This window comes from Hemibagrus wyckioides, linkage group LG17 (genome assembly GCF_019097595.1).
Source record: "Hemibagrus wyckioides isolate EC202008001 linkage group LG17, SWU_Hwy_1.0, whole genome shotgun sequence".
In the NCBI taxonomy this organism is placed as follows: domain Eukaryota; kingdom Metazoa; phylum Chordata; class Actinopteri; order Siluriformes; family Bagridae; genus Hemibagrus; species Hemibagrus wyckioides.
Genome location: NC_080726.1, coordinates 22,243,254 through 22,261,372, shown reverse-complemented (window position 1 = coordinate 22,261,372; position 18,119 = coordinate 22,243,254). Strand labels below are relative to the sequence as shown.

The 18,119-nt window shown below is 39.0% G+C and overlaps 1 protein-coding gene across 1 annotated transcript in view; it reads left to right on the top strand.

Annotated features, from left to right (window-relative positions):
* The window catches only part of zbtb16b (zinc finger and BTB domain containing 16b), a 42,357-nt gene that overhangs the window by 18,430 nt on the left and 5,808 nt on the right, over window positions 1-18,119 (top strand). The window contains exons 4-5 of the mRNA XM_058413503.1: window positions 2,291-2,377; window positions 17,924-18,094. Coding sequence (XP_058269486.1) covers window positions 2,291-2,377; window positions 17,924-18,094 — 258 coding nt within the window. The remainder of the gene's footprint in view (window positions 1-2,290; window positions 2,378-17,923; window positions 18,095-18,119) is intronic.

The following is an 18,119-nucleotide window of genomic DNA, read 5'->3' as shown; positions in this document are numbered from 1 at the left end:
TCTTCCAGCTAAATTCAGTGGGAAATGCAGTAAAAATGTCTAAATCCTCTTGAGCCAAGTGAGCTTTCTCATTATTTTATTTTCCTTTTTTAGATCTTTACACGACACCACAATATCGAATCAATTCAGCTTGTAATCAGATGCTAAAACGTCTGAGATGCACCTGCTTCATCACATCGTCATCAGAACAGAGGAAAACACTCTGAACAGTTGAAAAAATTTATATAACCTGATAAAATGGTATGAATTGAAATGCATGTAGCCAAATCAACCATTATTTCCCTATAATGTGCAATGCTACGGCAAGACAAAATGAAGAGACACTTCATTATTTACATTTTTTTTAACTAGCAATGCTAGTTTACGTTATGGATATAGAGGTAATCACTTTTTGTGCGTTCATTTCAGGAAAACTTTTCCCGAACTTTATAAAGCACAAGTGCGACTCGGGCTGCCGCAGAGCAGACGTTCTTTGTAGTCTCCAACATCTTCATGCTAAATCAAGTAGATAAACCATTTCAGAGGTGATTCAGTACAATGACTTAATAAAGTCATGATTTTTGTGAATTGTGTAGAATTTCTTCTATTCCTATCAAAGAACTCACTGCAGATAAGTTCTGTCTTTCTTTCTTTTTTTTTTTTAAAAAAAACCTTTGCTCTGAAATGGTTTAAAGATGGGAACCTGCAGCTGTCATAAATCAGAGCAGAGATACAAGCAGATGCAGCTTCATATTCCTGAGGACGTACATCTGTCTGATCATCTTCAGCTAGTTTCAGCTGTTTGTAGCCTTTAATCTTATGTAAAGTAAGAGACAGCTGACAACTTCTCTGGTTCCCTCAAGAGGCTTTGTGTTACTGATTTCTGTTGATGTGTGTGTGTGTGTGTATGTGTGTGTGTGTGTGTGTGAGAAGTTATCACAAACAATTTCCTCTGCATAAACCTTTAAAAAATACAAAATACTGACATCCTGGTGAACATGTTTCACTTGTTTGATGTGCAGTAAACACAGGCAGCCTGCTTTAAAGTGAGCTGCTGTTTTAGGCGACTGAGAAAAAATGTAAATCTTTCTTACAGGTACTAGAGGGTTCGAAGTTTATGGAGTGTATATATACATTCATTCATCTTCAGTAAGTGCTTTTTCCTGGTTCGGGTCACAGTCGGTCTGGAGCCTTATTACGGCTACACTGAGAGGCTGAGGCAGATACACACTCTCGATGATGTTTCTGTGAAAATGTAAACACATCCACATCATCTCACACTCGATATATAACGCGAGCATGCACATGCAAAGATTGAACCGAAGTCTACACTATTTCATCTAGGTAAAAACACTATATTTCCACAAGTTTTGGGACAACTGCTTTTACATGCACACAAATGTAATATGGAGTTGCCCCGCCCTTTGCAGCTATTACAGCTTCAATTCTTCTGGGAAGGCTTCCCACAAGGTTTAGGAGTGTGTTTATGGGAATTTTTGACCATTCTTCTAGAAGTGCATTTGTGAGGTCAGGCACTGATGTTGGACGAGAAGGTCTGGCTCACAGTCTCCGCTCTAATTCATTCCAAAGGTGTTCTATCAGGTTGAGGTCAGGACTCTGTGCAGGACAGTCAAGTTCCTCCACACCAAACTCACTCATCCATGTCTTTATGGACCTTGCTTTGTGCACTGGTGTGCAGTCATGGTGGAACAGGAAGGGGTCATCCCCAAACTGTTCCCACAAAGTTGGGAGCATGAAATTGTCCAAAATGTCTTGGTATGAAGCTGAAGCATTAAGAGTTCCTTTCACTGGAACTAAGGGGTCAAGCCCAACCCCTGAAAAACTACACCTGAATTCAATGGTTTGGCAGGGTGTCCCAAAACTTTTGGCAATATAGTGTGTAAAGTAGCTAATGAATTGGATAGGTTAGATGCAATTTCTATAAACTTATTTATTTCTAAAATTATTTTTAATTTCATCTTCTATGAATTTATACTCTGACAAACAGCGCAATAACAGCAGTGTTGCACTAGAAATTACGAATAAATCCCCCAAAATTATGAAACTTATAAAACTGAAATTAGTGTTTCAGATTTTAATAACTGTCTATTAATTCACCCAGAGTTTTCAAGACTTAAAGACCCACATGGCAGTGTTAAGAATCCGATAATCTCCTGATTTGTTAGCTGTTAATGCTTGTGGTTTAAAAATAGATATTAAAGTGTATATTTATATATAAAGTTGTCACACAGTGAAAGAACTCCAAGCTTTTATAAATCTTACTAATGTCCACCTCTGTCCTGTGTTATAGATGGACCAAAAGCGCTGGTGTGTGATCAGTGTGGAGCTCAGTTCTCTAAAGAGGATGCCTTGGAGGCCCATCGGCAGACACACACAGGTAGTAATTTTCCTTCTGCTCCCACACCCAAGCATTTATGCTCAGTCTGCCTATGCTATTTCACATTTTGAGAGTTAATGAGGTAAGCATGTTAAATATTGTCCGAATTAAAGCTAGGCTCTATTTCATCACTGCATCAGGGGACTAAAGAGGAACAAAATTGTTGCAGAAACATGACCCACTTTCTATATTTATTACAACAGAATATCTAATGTGTGCTTCATCTGTTACTAATTTCTAATCTCTGTCATGCTATACACCAATCAGGCATAACATTGTGAGCAGTGAGAGGTAAAGTGAATTACACTGATTATCTCCTCATCATGGCACCGGTTAGTGGGTGGGATATATTAGGCAGCAAGTCAACATTTTGCCCAGGACAGTATTTTGAAGCAGGAAAAATGGGTAAGCGTAAGGATTTGAGCAGGTTTGACCAAAGGGCCAGGTCAACTGTGATGGCTAGACCACTGGATCAGAGAATCTCCAAAACTGCAGCTCTTTTGGAGTGTTCCCGGTCTGCAGTGGTCAGTATCTATCAAAAGTGGTCCAAGGAAGGAACAGTGGTGAACCGGAGACAGGGTCATGGACGGCCAAGGCTCATTGATGCACGTGGGGAGTGAAGGCTGGCCCGTGTGATCCGATCCAACAGACGAGCTACTGTTGCTGAAGAAGTTAATGCTGGTTCTGATAGAAAGGTGTCATAATACCCAATGTATGATGGGTCAGGGCTCTATTGGCAGCAAAAAGGGGACCAACACAAAATTAGGCAGGTGGCCATAATGTTATGCCTGATCAGTGTACTTCTATTACCCTGATTCAAATCAATGAAATTCAGTGACTTATTTCTGAAAAAGAATACACTAAAATGCCATGCATTTTCAGGTAATATAGTTAAGCATGATAAGCAGCTATTAGCTAACATTATTGTAACTAGCATCGTGATTTGGCTAGCAACATCATGCTTAGCTTGCCCTAATGAACCGTAATATTTATATCATATGTTTTCAATTAAAACAATTACATCATAGTAATGGCTAGTATGAACATTAATATGGACATTGTTAAACTCTCTATATGTGTTAATATTGTGTATTTTAACATAATTTATCACAGTGAGGTAAAGAAAATCTAAAGCTGCTCTGGAGTGGTCAGTTTAACTTAACTGTAGAGACAGCGGATGTGAACGCAGACTGTATTCGTGTTCGACGTTAACAAAAGCTAGACAAAGAAACACTGAAACACAGGAACCTAAGTGGGGTGGTCATTAAGCTGAAACAAGACACAGGTGAGTGTGATTGGGGCATGTGACATGCGTGCTGTGATTATGTGACCTGCAGGGGCTGATGGGTAATATAGTCCACTGTAGATTTCGTCCCTTATGCTGACTGGTTAGTCATGGACAGCAGGTTATTTTTTTTTCAGGTACTGGATTATGAAATGATCAGGATTTGTGGTTAGCATACTGAATTTGACAAAGATGATGCTTAGTGGGGGTGGTGGTGATGTGTGTGTGTGGGGGGGGGTGTTACACATCTTTAGAAGTCTGGATCTATGTGTCATTAGAGCTGGTTATGTCCTTGCACTCCATCACTGCTCATCATCATTATCCTGACCGAGCACAGTGGACAGTGACATGCTTCTACTCTTTTCTTTTATTTTCAGCTCTTTTAGGGCTTCTTTCTTTCTTTCTTTCTTTCTTTCTTTCTTTCTTTCTTTCTTTCTTTCTAATTTTGTCATGTTCCTTTATAGTCTTTCAAAAATATTTTAAACACTATTTTTGTGAATTTCTTTCTTTCTCTCTCTCTCCTTTTCTCTCTCCCTCTCTCTCTCTCTCTCTCTCTCTTTCTGTCATTTTGGGTCATGCTTGTGTGAGTTGCAGTGACATTCTGTTCTTCTTATGTAAATAGGTTATCAGCTTTGTGGACAAGCACATCAGAATATACACAAACACACACAAACACAAACACACACACACACACACACACGAGACATGCACAATGCACTACAACAGTCCTTGAACCTAAAGGTCTAACCTCTAGTTATCTGTGTTATATGAGAAGCATCACTCACTCAGTATGGCGCTGCTGAGAGACAGACAGAGAGATAGTGAGAGAGACTTCTGTGCTGTTACAGGTGTTCCAGACTGCACTAATTAATATGCTCTCTGGGTATAAAAGTGCTCAATCGGGATAATGATCCACATGTTGAGGCTATATAAAGGGTGAGTCCTAATTAAAGCAAGCTGCCATCATTTTTTACGAGCATGAAGTTGAAGAGCTAATCATCTGTACTATTCACTTATTAGAGCAGATTTCATTTGTAATAAGCTCACTTTTATGTTCCAACACTATTTCCCCTGTACAGTGAGATCAGGGTGAAATATCTGTCACCTGTGCTCCATGGGGAGAAACATGATAACCCTTTTAAAAACTTTGGCGTGTAACTGTAACTCTTGTGACACAAACTGTATCAATAGTTAATGCCTGTGGACATAGGGTGGTGCCCAGAAGTTTCTACCTGCTGTCCCAAACATGGAAACCTCAAGCACCCTGTTTTTCACCTCCCTCAACAACAACAACAACAACAACAACACTTTAGATTGTGTCTGGATTGGGTTTTGGGCTTGTGTAGATATTCAGAAGCTTGAACATGTTGTTAAAATGTGGCATCGAACTTGGAGACAAGCCGAAGATCCACATGTTTTTCTTTCTTTTTTTTTTTTTCTGAAGAGCCTGCAGAGATCTCTAAATAAAACACTCGTCTATTCACCTCCATCAGGAATGATGCAAGAAAGCCGGAGGTGAACATCGCACTAAAGCTTTGAAAATTTTTTAGTCTGTAAATCCGACAGAGAGAGAGAGAGAAAATGGTGGCAGGAGAGCTGATTTTGGTGGCGCAGACAGAGAAAAACAACATCATGTGCTGATGTTTACACTCTGCCAGAGCACTGTCACAAACTCCGAGCTGACCTACTTACAGGCTGTCTTAAAATAAAACAACAGCTAACGTCTCAGGACCGGGCAGTCTTGAAAGCAGGCCAGGACATCACTGTCTCTCGTTTTACTTATCTACCGCACCGTGTGCTGTATCACGTCACCCACAGAGAAAAACATTTAGGGCAGCATGACTTGACTTCATTGAATTGGGCCACCGAATAAACAGTGTTTAAACATGAGCAATGTATCTTGTTGTGTTAATTATTAAGCAAGCCGTTCCTCACTCGGCTAGATTAGCCCAACAGCTTCTCTCACCACAGGCGAGGGGTCAAATGAGGTATCTGTCAGTGCCAATATCAAAGCATCGAGTCTCACTGGATACCCTGCAAAAAATATATAGCCTGAAAAATGTACAAAAGTGTAAAGAATCTCTGAAGAATATTTCTCTAACACTTTGGTGATTTCAGGATATTGAGATATATATTCATCCTGATACAGATACTTTTTTATCTTTAATTATAATAATTTTGCTGTTTCTTTGTAGTCTTTCAAAAATATTTTAATACTATTCTTTCTTCCTTCCTTCCTTCCTTCCTTCCTTCCTCTCTCTCTCTCTCCCTCTCTCTCTCTTTTTCTTTCTTTCTTTCTTTCTTTCTTTCTTTCCTTGCTTTCCTTCCTTCCTTCCTCTCTCTCTCTCTCTCTCTCTCTCCCTCTCTCTCTCTCTTCTTTCTTTCTTTCTTTCTTTCTTTCTTTCTTTCTTTCTTTCTTTCTTTCTTTCTTTCCTTCCTTCCTTCCTTCCTTCCTTCCTTCCTTCCTTTCTTTCTTTCTTTCTTTCTTTCTTTCTTTCTTTCTTTCTTTCTTTTTTTCGTTCTTTCTTTCTTTCTTTCTTTCTTTCCTCTCTCTCTCTCTCTCTCTCTCTCTCTCTCTTTCTTTCTTTCTTTCTGTGTTCCTTTCTATAACCATGCTATACTTGTCAGGATTGTGACATATCTGGAGTCTAGCCCAGGAACACTGAGCAATAGACCCTGGATGAGATGTCAGTTCACACACACACAGACACACACACACAGACACACACACACAGACACACACACACAGACACACACACACACATAAATACACTAGAACCAATTTATTGTAGCATATCCAGCATGGTTTTGAAATGTGGAAGTAAATCACTGGATTTACAGACACTGAAGAAAGTCCACATCTATTATTTATTATTTATCTAGTTTTTTTTTTTAATGTACACGTGCCAGTTTTATTGAAACGACTTTTTAAATGACGTCCGTTTGACGTTTTAAAAAAGGAAGAAACAAACAGGAAGAACAGGTCAGTAGGACGAAAACGGCCACACCGTTTCAGCACTCCTACTAGAGTTTCTAGCCACCATATATCAACCATAAGATTAAAACCACCAACTGAAAGAGACCACTGCCATCGCCAAATACTGTTGACATAAAGGGGTGTACTTGGTCGGCAACAATTTGGTTTGGATGGTTTTTGGGGATGACCCCCCACCACCCCACCCCCCTTTCCAAAGTTTTCCTTCATCCTATGTTGAATCATTTATCTCTTGATGAGAGAGATCTCTTTCAGGATGACTCCTCCCTCATTCAGAGGGCACTATGGCTACTGAATGATTTGATAAAGATGCAAATGAACATATGCCAGGGCCTTTGTCGAGTTTTTCAGCAGTGAAGTAAAGCATATGCCAGCGCTCTTGTAGCCTTTTGTAGAACTGTGATGTGTCCACCACCATGATTAAACACCCATTTTTTTGGTGGAGTACATTTTTTTGTACAGTTCTAAAGAATCTGTGTGAGATGCATTGATGCTGTGCTACATTTTGCTTTTTCCTCTAATTTGTCAATCATCTGGATCAACATGCATATTCTTAAAAAGCCTAAAATCTTGATTTGTGTGGTTCATACAGTATAAAAACCAGTATAAAAACCATATTTGACAAACCCTGCTTCTCAAATCCTATATTTTTTCACACCACTATGATATTCCTGACACTCGAGACCTGTCCTTCTGTCTGTCGCTGAGCAAAGCAGTATGTAATTAGCTTGCTGAGTTGTTGGAAAAACTGCCTGTTATAAGGTCTTTATTGAATAAATATTGATTGCCTTTGTTTATTTCGCAATGTAAATAAGGCTCCAATTGGCAGGGTGGGAATAATTTTGTTTATACTGGGAGAAAGACAAGACTAACTTGCTGGTGAATACAGAGATTAATTATCACACTTAAACTGCAAACAGAGTCATGAATACATCCAGCTGCTTATCAGAATTGCATGATCATTTTTGGGCAGAAAAGAAACGGGGGGGAAAAAATAGCAGCAGGATATTTTTGGTGGCTGTTGCTTTCATTCTCCCTCTGGGAAGATCTAAAAACCTATTTTCCCTTACCTATAAGATTTAACCGTAATCCAGTGTATTAGCTTAAAAAAACAGAGGAGTTTCGCAATTTTGTTCCTGTTCTTGAATGAACTTTCTGGAGATCTCTAAGCTGAAACAGCCACCAGCAGGTGAGGAACCTCCGGTCTCCTCTGTGTGTCCAGTGACATTCTCAGATGTGTGTCAAGCTTATTTACGCAACCTTTATATCTGCTTCAGCCAAACGTTTTTTTTGTGCCTCTTCAATCTAGCATACCTGATAGACCAAATTTTATAGTTTACCTTTTACCACATTGTGTTCCAGATAAACCAGAAGTGTACACTTTGATACAAAAATGATAGCACTTCATTTTAGAATGAAGTACTGTTTTACAATCTATCTCAGGTTGTAATACATTTATCCCCCTAGTCTAGCGAACGTGTGGGAAAAGGATTAAGTCTGTAACTTCTGCACAGTTCAGGCCTTTTGTATCCCTGCTCTCCAGGGGTCATGGGGTCATCTGACCGGTGTGAAAAGCAAATTCTCCCCCTTTTGTACGGCAAGAGAGACAGGGAGTGAGAATGTCTTGCTACAGCTGCGTTTTCAGCTTAGCTTGGAGAAAATAGAGGGAAAAAAGGAGGTTAAAAATGACTTTTAGTCCCTCACACTTTAAATAAAGCCTGACTGAATCAAAACAGGAAACAAACTAACATCTAAATGACGGTCATTCGTGTATTTAAATTAAATCACCTAACAGGATTGATGTTTTGGGCATTTGATGGATTTTTATCAGAATGCTTCGTGAATATTTAAATATAGATTAAACCTAGATTTAGGTCTTGTTCTGTCCCACTGCTTATGCTGTTCTTTACGTGAATTCAGTTCCGTTCAGTTTTATTTCTAGAGTGCTTTTAACGGTATTTATTGTCACAGAGCAGCTTTTTAGCCGAATTAGGACCCTTAACGATGAAGCCAAATGCGATGATAGCAAAGAAGACGACAATGTAAATAGCTGTAGGATGATCAGGAAGATCAGTATAAACTGTGTATTTAAAAAGAAAACCATTAATAGTAATAATAAATAGAAATTCGGACCGGATTTTTAATGAGCCATTTATATATATATATATATATATATATATATATATATATATATATATATATATATATATATCGCTGGAAAATACATATTTCAGATATTGTGCTGAAACAAACATGGCACTGGAATAATCTCATGGTTACTTTAAATAATCACAGAGTGACTCAGTATGTTTGTATTGTGTGTGTGTGTGTGTGTGTGTGTGGGAGAGAGAGAGAGAGAGGTATTTGTTACTGATGCTGTGTGATAGGGTCATGTGAGGTCTGCGGTCTGCCAGAGTTTTCACCCAACACACAACACTCCCCCTGCTGGCCTGCATGAAGTATTTCTGTCACTTTCTAGAAGCAGTTCATGACAGAAATAGTATACAAATGGTTATTAATAATTCATATTAGCATACATGCCTTGAGAGTACTCACTGAATTTAGCACATGTGGCATTTAAGTGTCAGGAGCAAAACTGTCTTAGTACTCATGTCTTAGTTCTTAGCATTTTTTGATTTACTTCCTACTTCTTTTTTTTTTTTGGAGTGAAAAAGCTTTTTATTCGGTTTTTGCACTCAGGCTTTGATTCCAAGAAATAATTATTCACACAGAATATAATGAATACATAAAAGGCGAAGTCTCTCTCTGACGTGCTTGTGTGTTTTTGATAATCTACCAAGCACCTGTTTCCTGTGACCTGGGGCTCATTACGAGCTGTGAAAGGCAGCTTGTTATGGTGGAATACTGATGTCCTGCAGAGAAACTCTCTCTCTCTCTCTCTCTTCCATTTTCTCTCTGCCTCTCTCCTTTTATTTATTTCCCGTTTGTTCTGCTTTCTCTCTATGTTTCCCCTGTCCTTTATCTGATCACAGGTATTCCATGTGCCTATAATAAGGCATCAGGTGGTTCAGGATGTAAAATTCTTCATTTTCAATTTCTCTTGCATTGATTATTGATCATCTTTGTCTTTGTCCATTTTTTCCCCCCTGATTATCTGTAATTGTCTACAGTTGTCCATGTGACTGTCATAAAGAAAACAAAACACCCCGTGACAAATGTCTCATTGTCTTGTCTGATGAGATGCTGCTGAGACTTCTTTTGTGGGATATAAAAGCCTTCTCAGCAGATCCATGCTAAAAAAGAAAAAAAGGGACCCTGAGAAGTGTGAAAGAGTTGAACCTATGACTCGGGGTTATAATAGAGTGGGTCATTCGGACATTCAGGCCCCCACTGTCCAGATGGCCTCTCGAATAAATCATAGCCAGAGGTACAATGCATTCTTGTAAGAGGGCTTAAGCCGTGACCATTTGAGCTCAGGAATGACTCTTAACTCTTTGAATTATTAATCAGGTAAAGTGGTCAACGTTTGGTCTATTATGAATGGACTCTAATGAGGTTGTGAGAGAAAATTTCGTTGTACATGTGTCTAAAGATCCCACAGCCTTTAAATAATAATAATAATAATAATAATAATAATAAAAATAATAATAATAATAATAATAGTAATAAAAGGTAACAAAACTCAAACTGACCCATGAAGTCTTCAGTTGTTCTGTTTCCATCTAACTATTTTTTATAAAACACACCCTTGCTCTTTTTTTGGCATATATTGTTTTTGAACTATAGAGGGAATAAATCAGTCAGGTTAGATAAGGCACCACAGTGATTGCATGGCGTGTAGGGAAGATAAGCAGCTAGCTAGCTGTGTGTTTACTCTCAATGTATCCATCCTGGTTACGTTAATAGAATTCCAGAACATCTCTCTGACAGCTCTCGCTCTCCATATGAATCATCTGTATCTCATTCCCCACACTAATTCCAATTTAATTGCCTATTGCCCACAGGCACTTCAATGGCAGTAACAAATGGTTTGATTTTGGAGTCCTCATCAGACAGCATTTTAAATGCAACATGCTAACCCCACTTGAATGTCAATGAAGCTGTGGCACAGGCTCCTGTATACTAATCACTCCCTCTCTTATACTCAGCCTCACTCCTTTTCTCATATCTGATTAAAATGGATTTGTAGAACCGGGAAGGAGCAGGCAGGCTGTCTCCACTGTTGTAACTAATCATCAACCAAAGTGAGGAGCAGTTTGTTCTCATATTTGTTTTTGATCTCTCTCTCTCTCTCTCTCTCTCTCCTTTCTCCTTCTCTCTCTCTCTCTCTCTCTCTCTCTCTCTCGCCCTCTCCCTGTCTCTCTGTCTTTCTCTCTCTCCTTTCTCTTTCCTATCTCCATCTCTCCCTCTCTCTCTCTCTCTCTCTCTCAAATATTAATATAATAATTTGATGCTGATGCTGCATTTTACCACCACAGAAGACAATTAGTATAAGAATTACTAGCCATTATTGAAAGACTAAATGAGAAGATATTTTATATATATATAATATGAAATAACATGAGCTTCTGAATTGTCCTTCTGTGCCATTACCTGCCTAATCACACTCAGACAGTGCTAGTCCATGTCATTTAGCTGTGTGCAGTGGTATTTGAGTAAAACCTGTAGCAGGGCTCTAGTGTGATCTCTTCAATTCAGTCTCACTCCACTTCCTTATTGTCCACGCTCAGCAGGAGCAACTAGATCCCCCACATACACATTCTTCTCATCTGCCTCCTGATACCCCTGACCTCTCATGTCAATGCAGCTCATGGTTTAAAATCTCCAACCTTCAAGCAGCAGCAGCCCTTATTTCTATCCCTTCTTTTTTTTCCTTCTAAACTGATATTGATATTATGCAAATCAAACATTATTTACAATATTATCACCAAAGTAAATCAGCAAGTTAACAGATTGTTTAGCAGTCATTTATTCCTTCAAATAAGTACGGAAGAGTAAGGAAGTATGGATTAGGCGTGCTTTAAATATATATATATATATATATATATATAATCTTAGTGATTACAGTTTTTTTTTTTAAATATCTCACACATAAATGTTGCCTGTATTTTTCTTTGTTATCCAGGTTCTATTGTGATAATCTCCACTTCATGAATACATGGCTCAGACTGCTAAATAATACACAATCAGAGAGAATGTATGACCGTGTCCCAAACCCCATAATGTGCACTAAGTTCTGAGCCTAAATAGTAATAATATCAGAGGTGTAATGACTAGCATAGAAGTTTGAAATGTGCAACTACTCATCACTCTGTATTACTGACCGTATTGTTCACATAAATGTGACTGTCACAGTACCAGGTGGAACAGCGAAAACGTTCTAAAAGAGCTTGTCTTTTCATTTCAATCACTTTGTTAGTTCTTACTGTGACTGCTCGATCAAACAGCAGTGCCTCTGCAATTGTCAAAGCTGTGGTTTTACTTTGCCTAGCCGGCTAAAATAGAAGATCTTGTTAAAGGGGAAGGATATGTGCATTTCCTGTACAGTTCTGTTATATGCGGCTAGTCTGCCAACAGTAGCTTGCAAACAAAACTATAATGCCTGATCATTTGTTTTACCTGATATACAGTATTTTCTTTGTATATTTTGTCAGAAAGGTTAGTCATGACCACAGTTTATTAATATGCATGCTAAAATCCAGACCTCCAGTCAAAAGAGACATAGATCATATGAGCAGTGGGATTGAATCACTTATATAAGGATTTACAGATAAAAGGTCCTGAATCATATTTTCTCTTATTGTATAATATTGATCTCTCACTCTGTCACTCCTATTTATTTATACTGTCTTATTTGTGACATTTAAAAAAGGTTTTATCAAAAGTACTGATGTGGAGTCATATTCTATAAATGTAAAATAAACATTCTACTTATATTTAATTTATTTGTATAGCGCTTAATGGACAGTGTCTCCGACACTATATTGCAAAAAGTTTTGGAGCATCCCTGCAAAACATTGCATTCAGGTGTTGTTTTTCAGGACTTGGACTTGGCCCCTTAGTTCCAGTGACTTTTATGCTTGAACTCTTAATGCTTCAGCATACCAAGACATTTTGGACATTTTCATGCTCCCAACTTTGTGGGAACAAAGGATGACCCCTTCCTGTTCCAACATGACTGCACACCAGTGCACAAAGCAAGGTCCATAAAGACATGGATGAGTGAGTTTGGTGTGGAGGAACATGACTGACCTGCACAGAGTCCTGACCTCAACCTGATGGAACACCTTTGGGATGAATTAGAGCGGAGACTGCGAGCCAGGCCTTTTTGTCCCTGACCTCACAAATGCTCTTCTAGAGGAATGATCAAAAATTCCCATAAACACTCCCCTAAACCTTGTGGAGTCAGACGTCCCAAAACTTTTGTCAATAAAGTGTACTTACGTATAGAAAGCATACAGTAACAATTATACATTTTTTTGTTTATTATTAGACATTTTAGTCCTGCTTGAACTAAAGTATATTGAAAAAATATATGCTATTTGAGTATATCAGAATAAGCATGTTAAGATGTGCCTACAATTTGAGTCTGCTTTTTTTTTTTTTAATTCAGTCTGCACTATTACATCTGGGAATGTCTGGCTATTGGTAGGATCTATTTTTAAACAGCATATTAATTAGCTGGAACAGATGCTAGACACACATTTCCAGAATGAGGAATATGAAGGAATGTAAAAACAGTGACAACTGAGAAAAATACAGTAAAGTGTGTGACAAAAATCATTATATAACTCTAATGCAAGCACAACAAACTGTCACCTCATATGTGAGTGCTTTATTGAGCAAAAATGCGGATGCTGTGTATTCATTTCGTGGCTGAAATGTTAGTCAAAGACTTTTTTGTCTATTGTCGAGCATGCAAATGAGAGAGAGACAAAGAGAGGATAAATACATTGGCTACGTAAAGATGCCACTCTCATGGATTCAAGTACTTGCTAATTGTCCAGTCTGTGTTAATACACTTGTCATACCTTCATTTATTCTTGCCTGTTTGGAACCAAGTGAACTGGAAATCTGGGCCAGCATAACATGGGACTGTGCAGCACATTGGAGATTTCACATACCTAGAAGTCTAGATAATAAACTTATTATTGGTCCACCCTAGAATTTTGAACCAAGATACAGTATTTTGCCAAAAGTTTTGGGATGTCTGCCTTTACATGCACATGAACTGTAATGACATCCCATTCTTAATATAGAGTTTCCCCGCCCTTTGGAGCTGTAACAGTTTCAACTCTTCTGGGAAGGCTTTCAACAAGGTTTAGGAATGTGTTTATGGGATTTTTTGACCATTCCACTAGAAGCGCATTTGTGAGGTCAAGCACTGATGTTGGACGAGAAGGTCCTGCATTGCACTTGGTGATGTATGGCTTGGATACAGCCGCTCGGCCATGAAAATCCGTTCCATGAAGCTCTCTAAGCACTGTTCTTGAGCTAATCTTGAGGCCACACGAAGTTTGGAGGTCTGTAGCTATTGATTCTGCAGAAAGTTAGTGACTTCTGTGCACTGTGCTCCTCAGTATGTGCTGACCCCGCTCTGTGATTTTACATGGACTACCACTTCAACGCTGAGTTGCTGTTGTTCCCAATTTCTAACACTTTGTTATAATACCACGAACAGTTGACCGTGGAATATTTAATATTGAGGAAATTTCACGAATGGACACAGAAAGCAACCTATCACGGTACCGTGCTTGAATTCACTGAGCTCCGGAGAGCGACCTGTTCTTTCCCAAATGTCTGTAGAAGCAGTCTGCATGCCTAGGTGTCCCAAAACTTTTGGCAATATAGTGTAGACAAAAACTAAAAGAATAAAAAGAATGATGTGCTTATTTATACATTTATATTGCCAAAGACACTGTTAAGTAGTGAACAGAACCAAATGTTTAGAGTGTATGTATAGAAAAAAGGAAGCTGTGTACAGCAGAAGGAAGAGCTACTGTATCTCCTGCTTGTGTGGAAGGCTGACACTTATCTTGTGAGAGTGGCCAGCTCCATTAAAAGGCCCATTCACCTCAGCTTAAGCAACTCTGTCAGCTACTTCAGAACCATTAAACCTCTGCTGGGAGTGTGCTGAGTGGAAACAGAGATATATAAAGAGTACGAGAAGCACATTGTGCTCTCTCTCAGGAGCCAGAGAGATGGTATAAATAGATAGAGTTGTAGAGGTAAATTATTCCTAAAGACACAAGCAAGTAGGGATAGCTTTGTACTTGTCTTCCTTTTTTTTCTTCTTCTGCACAAGTAGCATGTGATGTATCATTGTACTGTTTGCTCTGTAGAAGGAAGTTAGACTTTTCCTTACCAGCCTTGCCTCTGGCTTGCTCATTAGAGATAAATTTAAATTCAAAATGTATCATTTAGATATTTCTCTAAAGCTGCTTTCTGACGACGTCCATTGTTCAATAAATTTGAATTGCATTTCTAATGTGTCTTGCTGGCATAAAAATAACTCCCTGAGACGATATTAGAGGAACACACCATCATCTGGGTTATTATTTTATAATGTGATTATGAAATAATTTCCCTTCTTAAACTTTATACTCAAAAAGTGCAATTGCGTAAACAAGTTAGAACATGAAGTCTAATCGAACATGACGTTATCAGCTGTTCACTGATGGAGACTTGAGTGAAAACTGTTAACAGTATAAAGCTCCAGTGAAAAGAATTCTTAATGCCTCAGCATACCAAGACATTTTGGATAAACTCATGCTCCCAAATTTGTTTGAACAGTTCCAACATGACTGCAACACCAGTGCACAGAGCAAGGTCCATAAAGACAGATTGTTTGGTGTGGACGAACTTGACTGGCCTGCACAAAGTTCTGACCTCAACCCGATAGAACACCTTTGGGATGAATTAGAGCAGAGACTGCGAGCCAGGCCTTCTCGTCCAACATCAGTGCCTGACCTCACAAATGTGCTGCTCAAATGGAATGATCAAAAATTCCCATAAACACTCTCCTAAACCTTGTGGAAAGCCTTCCCAGAAGAGTTGAAGCTGTTATAGCTGCAAAGGGCGGGACAACTCCATATTATATTTGTGTGCATGTAAAGATAGATGTCCCAAAACTTTTGGCAATATAGTGTATCTCTAGTAGAGACAAGCAAGTTCTTAGCAGCAGTGAGAAGCCTTCATGAGATTAGATCTTCAACCAGAAGGGTGGATCAGGCAGGTCTAGAGAGAAGAAGTGGTCAGGAACACTGGGAGCTCAGGAATAGCATGTGTAGGTCAACAGGAAAAGAGAGAGAGAAGCACAGATTATGCTTATGATCACACAATGCTTAAAAACAATGTAAGCAGGGACTCTGGCAAGTCTAGCTATGACAGTATAACGAAAAGTGAGAGACAGAAGGTGACAGACTTGACAGTTGTTGTTTTTTTCTTTTCCTGCGACTCTACAATCACCAAAACGCATGACAGTGGGCGACAGCATCCAGACATCCCAGTTCACCAAAACGCTCTATGCCCATGAGCCCTCCAGATCTCCTCCTTTAACTAAAACTTGGCTTGACTAAACAAATATATTTTCCGCCTAGACTTAAACACTGAACTCTAATTGGAAGCCTGTTCCATAACAGTGAGGCTTTTTAAGAGAAAGGTCTGCCTTTACCATTAGAAATGTTATGGTAAGCTGTCATATATAATGAAACCATATATCTTAGTCATAGTGTTTCTCGTAAGATAATAAGCAAGGTGAATAATAGCTATAATATGGCAATTGTGGAAGAATGAATGATTCTTTCTGGAAGTCTTTATTTAAGTGCTTTTTTGTTTTTCAAAATTAGCTGCCTCTGTTCTCCTGTTCTGCTATCTGATAAGCCTTAAACCAGGGAATAATAGAAATACAGGAGAAAATGCATAGGTTGGGGGAGAGCTTCTCAGCCGGTATTTGCACAAAATTCCCATTACTACCAAGCTATCAGCGATAGAGAACAGAAGCTGATTTTTATGTGTCTCAGGTGCTATTGTGGCTTTTTCTCCCCTTGTTTCTCTGAGCTATGAGGCAAACGCTGATTGATTGACTGGGAAGTCAATCCTGGCCTACTGTTTATAAGCCCACCTCTGGGAATTCACATAGATTTTAAATTAGAGACAGCTTTAGTTTAAGCAAGAGCTGCCAGACTGCACAGTTTACAAGAAGGAAAAAGACACATAGTGCTTTTCCACTGGAGACTACGACATGACGCTGATGCCTAATGTGGAACCGTTCTGTTTTTGTTCCACTGTGAAAAAGCTAGTTATGGGTTGAGTTCCACCAACAAAATGTTGATATTTAGGTGATATCAGGAGGTCACAGCAATTAAGGTTATTTTCATGAAAGCCCATAAACCACTATAAGAATTTTGCAGGGGTTTTTAATTGTAAAAAGGGGAGGGGGGGAGCAATTAAATATTGCACCTGTGAATGAGGAGGAAAAAATTGGTCATTTCAACAAAAATAATTAGGATCTACTTTGCTTAGGGTAACATACGCACTCAAATAAATGCAACAAATCATGGATTTTATCATGGTGGACTTAAATTTGCATGGCTGTGGTGCAGCCTCCTACGTTGTGGATATGTTAGCTTAGTGGTTGTGGTGTTGGATTACTGATCAGAAGGGTTTGAGTCCCAGGTCCACCAAGCTGCAACTGCTGGGCCCTTGAGCAAGGCACTTAAATGCTGAGCTGTATGTAAAATGTAATTCACTCTAGATAAGAGTGCCTGGTAAATGTAAAGCCTCTTATATATTTTCTCTGAATGTTTTTCCTTTGTGTCCATGGGTTTCCTCAGGGTTCTCTGGTTTCTTCCCATCTCACAAATACTTGCATGCTCTAAAAGAGATGGTATTGATGAGGTTGGTATCTCATCCAGGGTTAGTCCCTCCTCACACTCAGTATTCCCAAAATCCATGACCCTGAACAGGAATAAAGTCTGAACATTAATGAATAAATGAGAGAGGGTAAAATCTAACCTGGTACCGAATCAGAAGCTTGTATAGTTTCGGGTTGTTAATACATCTGATTATTTTGTTGTTTGACTTTTAACCTGTGGAAATGTGAGGTGATCATTTCAATTCAAAATGTCTGTAGGTGAACACTGGCTCCTACATCAACCAGAGCCAGAATCTTTGGTGGTGGATTTATTGTGTGGCCGTTGTATTTATAACTAATTATTTGCTTAAAGCAATTATGATTTATAGAATAATTGAGCATTAAAAGTCTCTCTCTCTCTCTCTCTCTCTCACTCACTCACTGATCTAGGCTCGGACATGGCTGTATTTTGTCTGCTGTGTGGGAAACGCTTCCAAACTCAGAAGGCTCTACAGGGCCACATGGAGGTCCATGCTGGTGTGCGCAGTTACATCTGCAGCGAGTGCGATCGAACTTTCCCCAGCCACACTGCCCTCAAACGCCACCTTCGCTCCCATACAGGTAACGCTTCTATCTACCTCGTTAT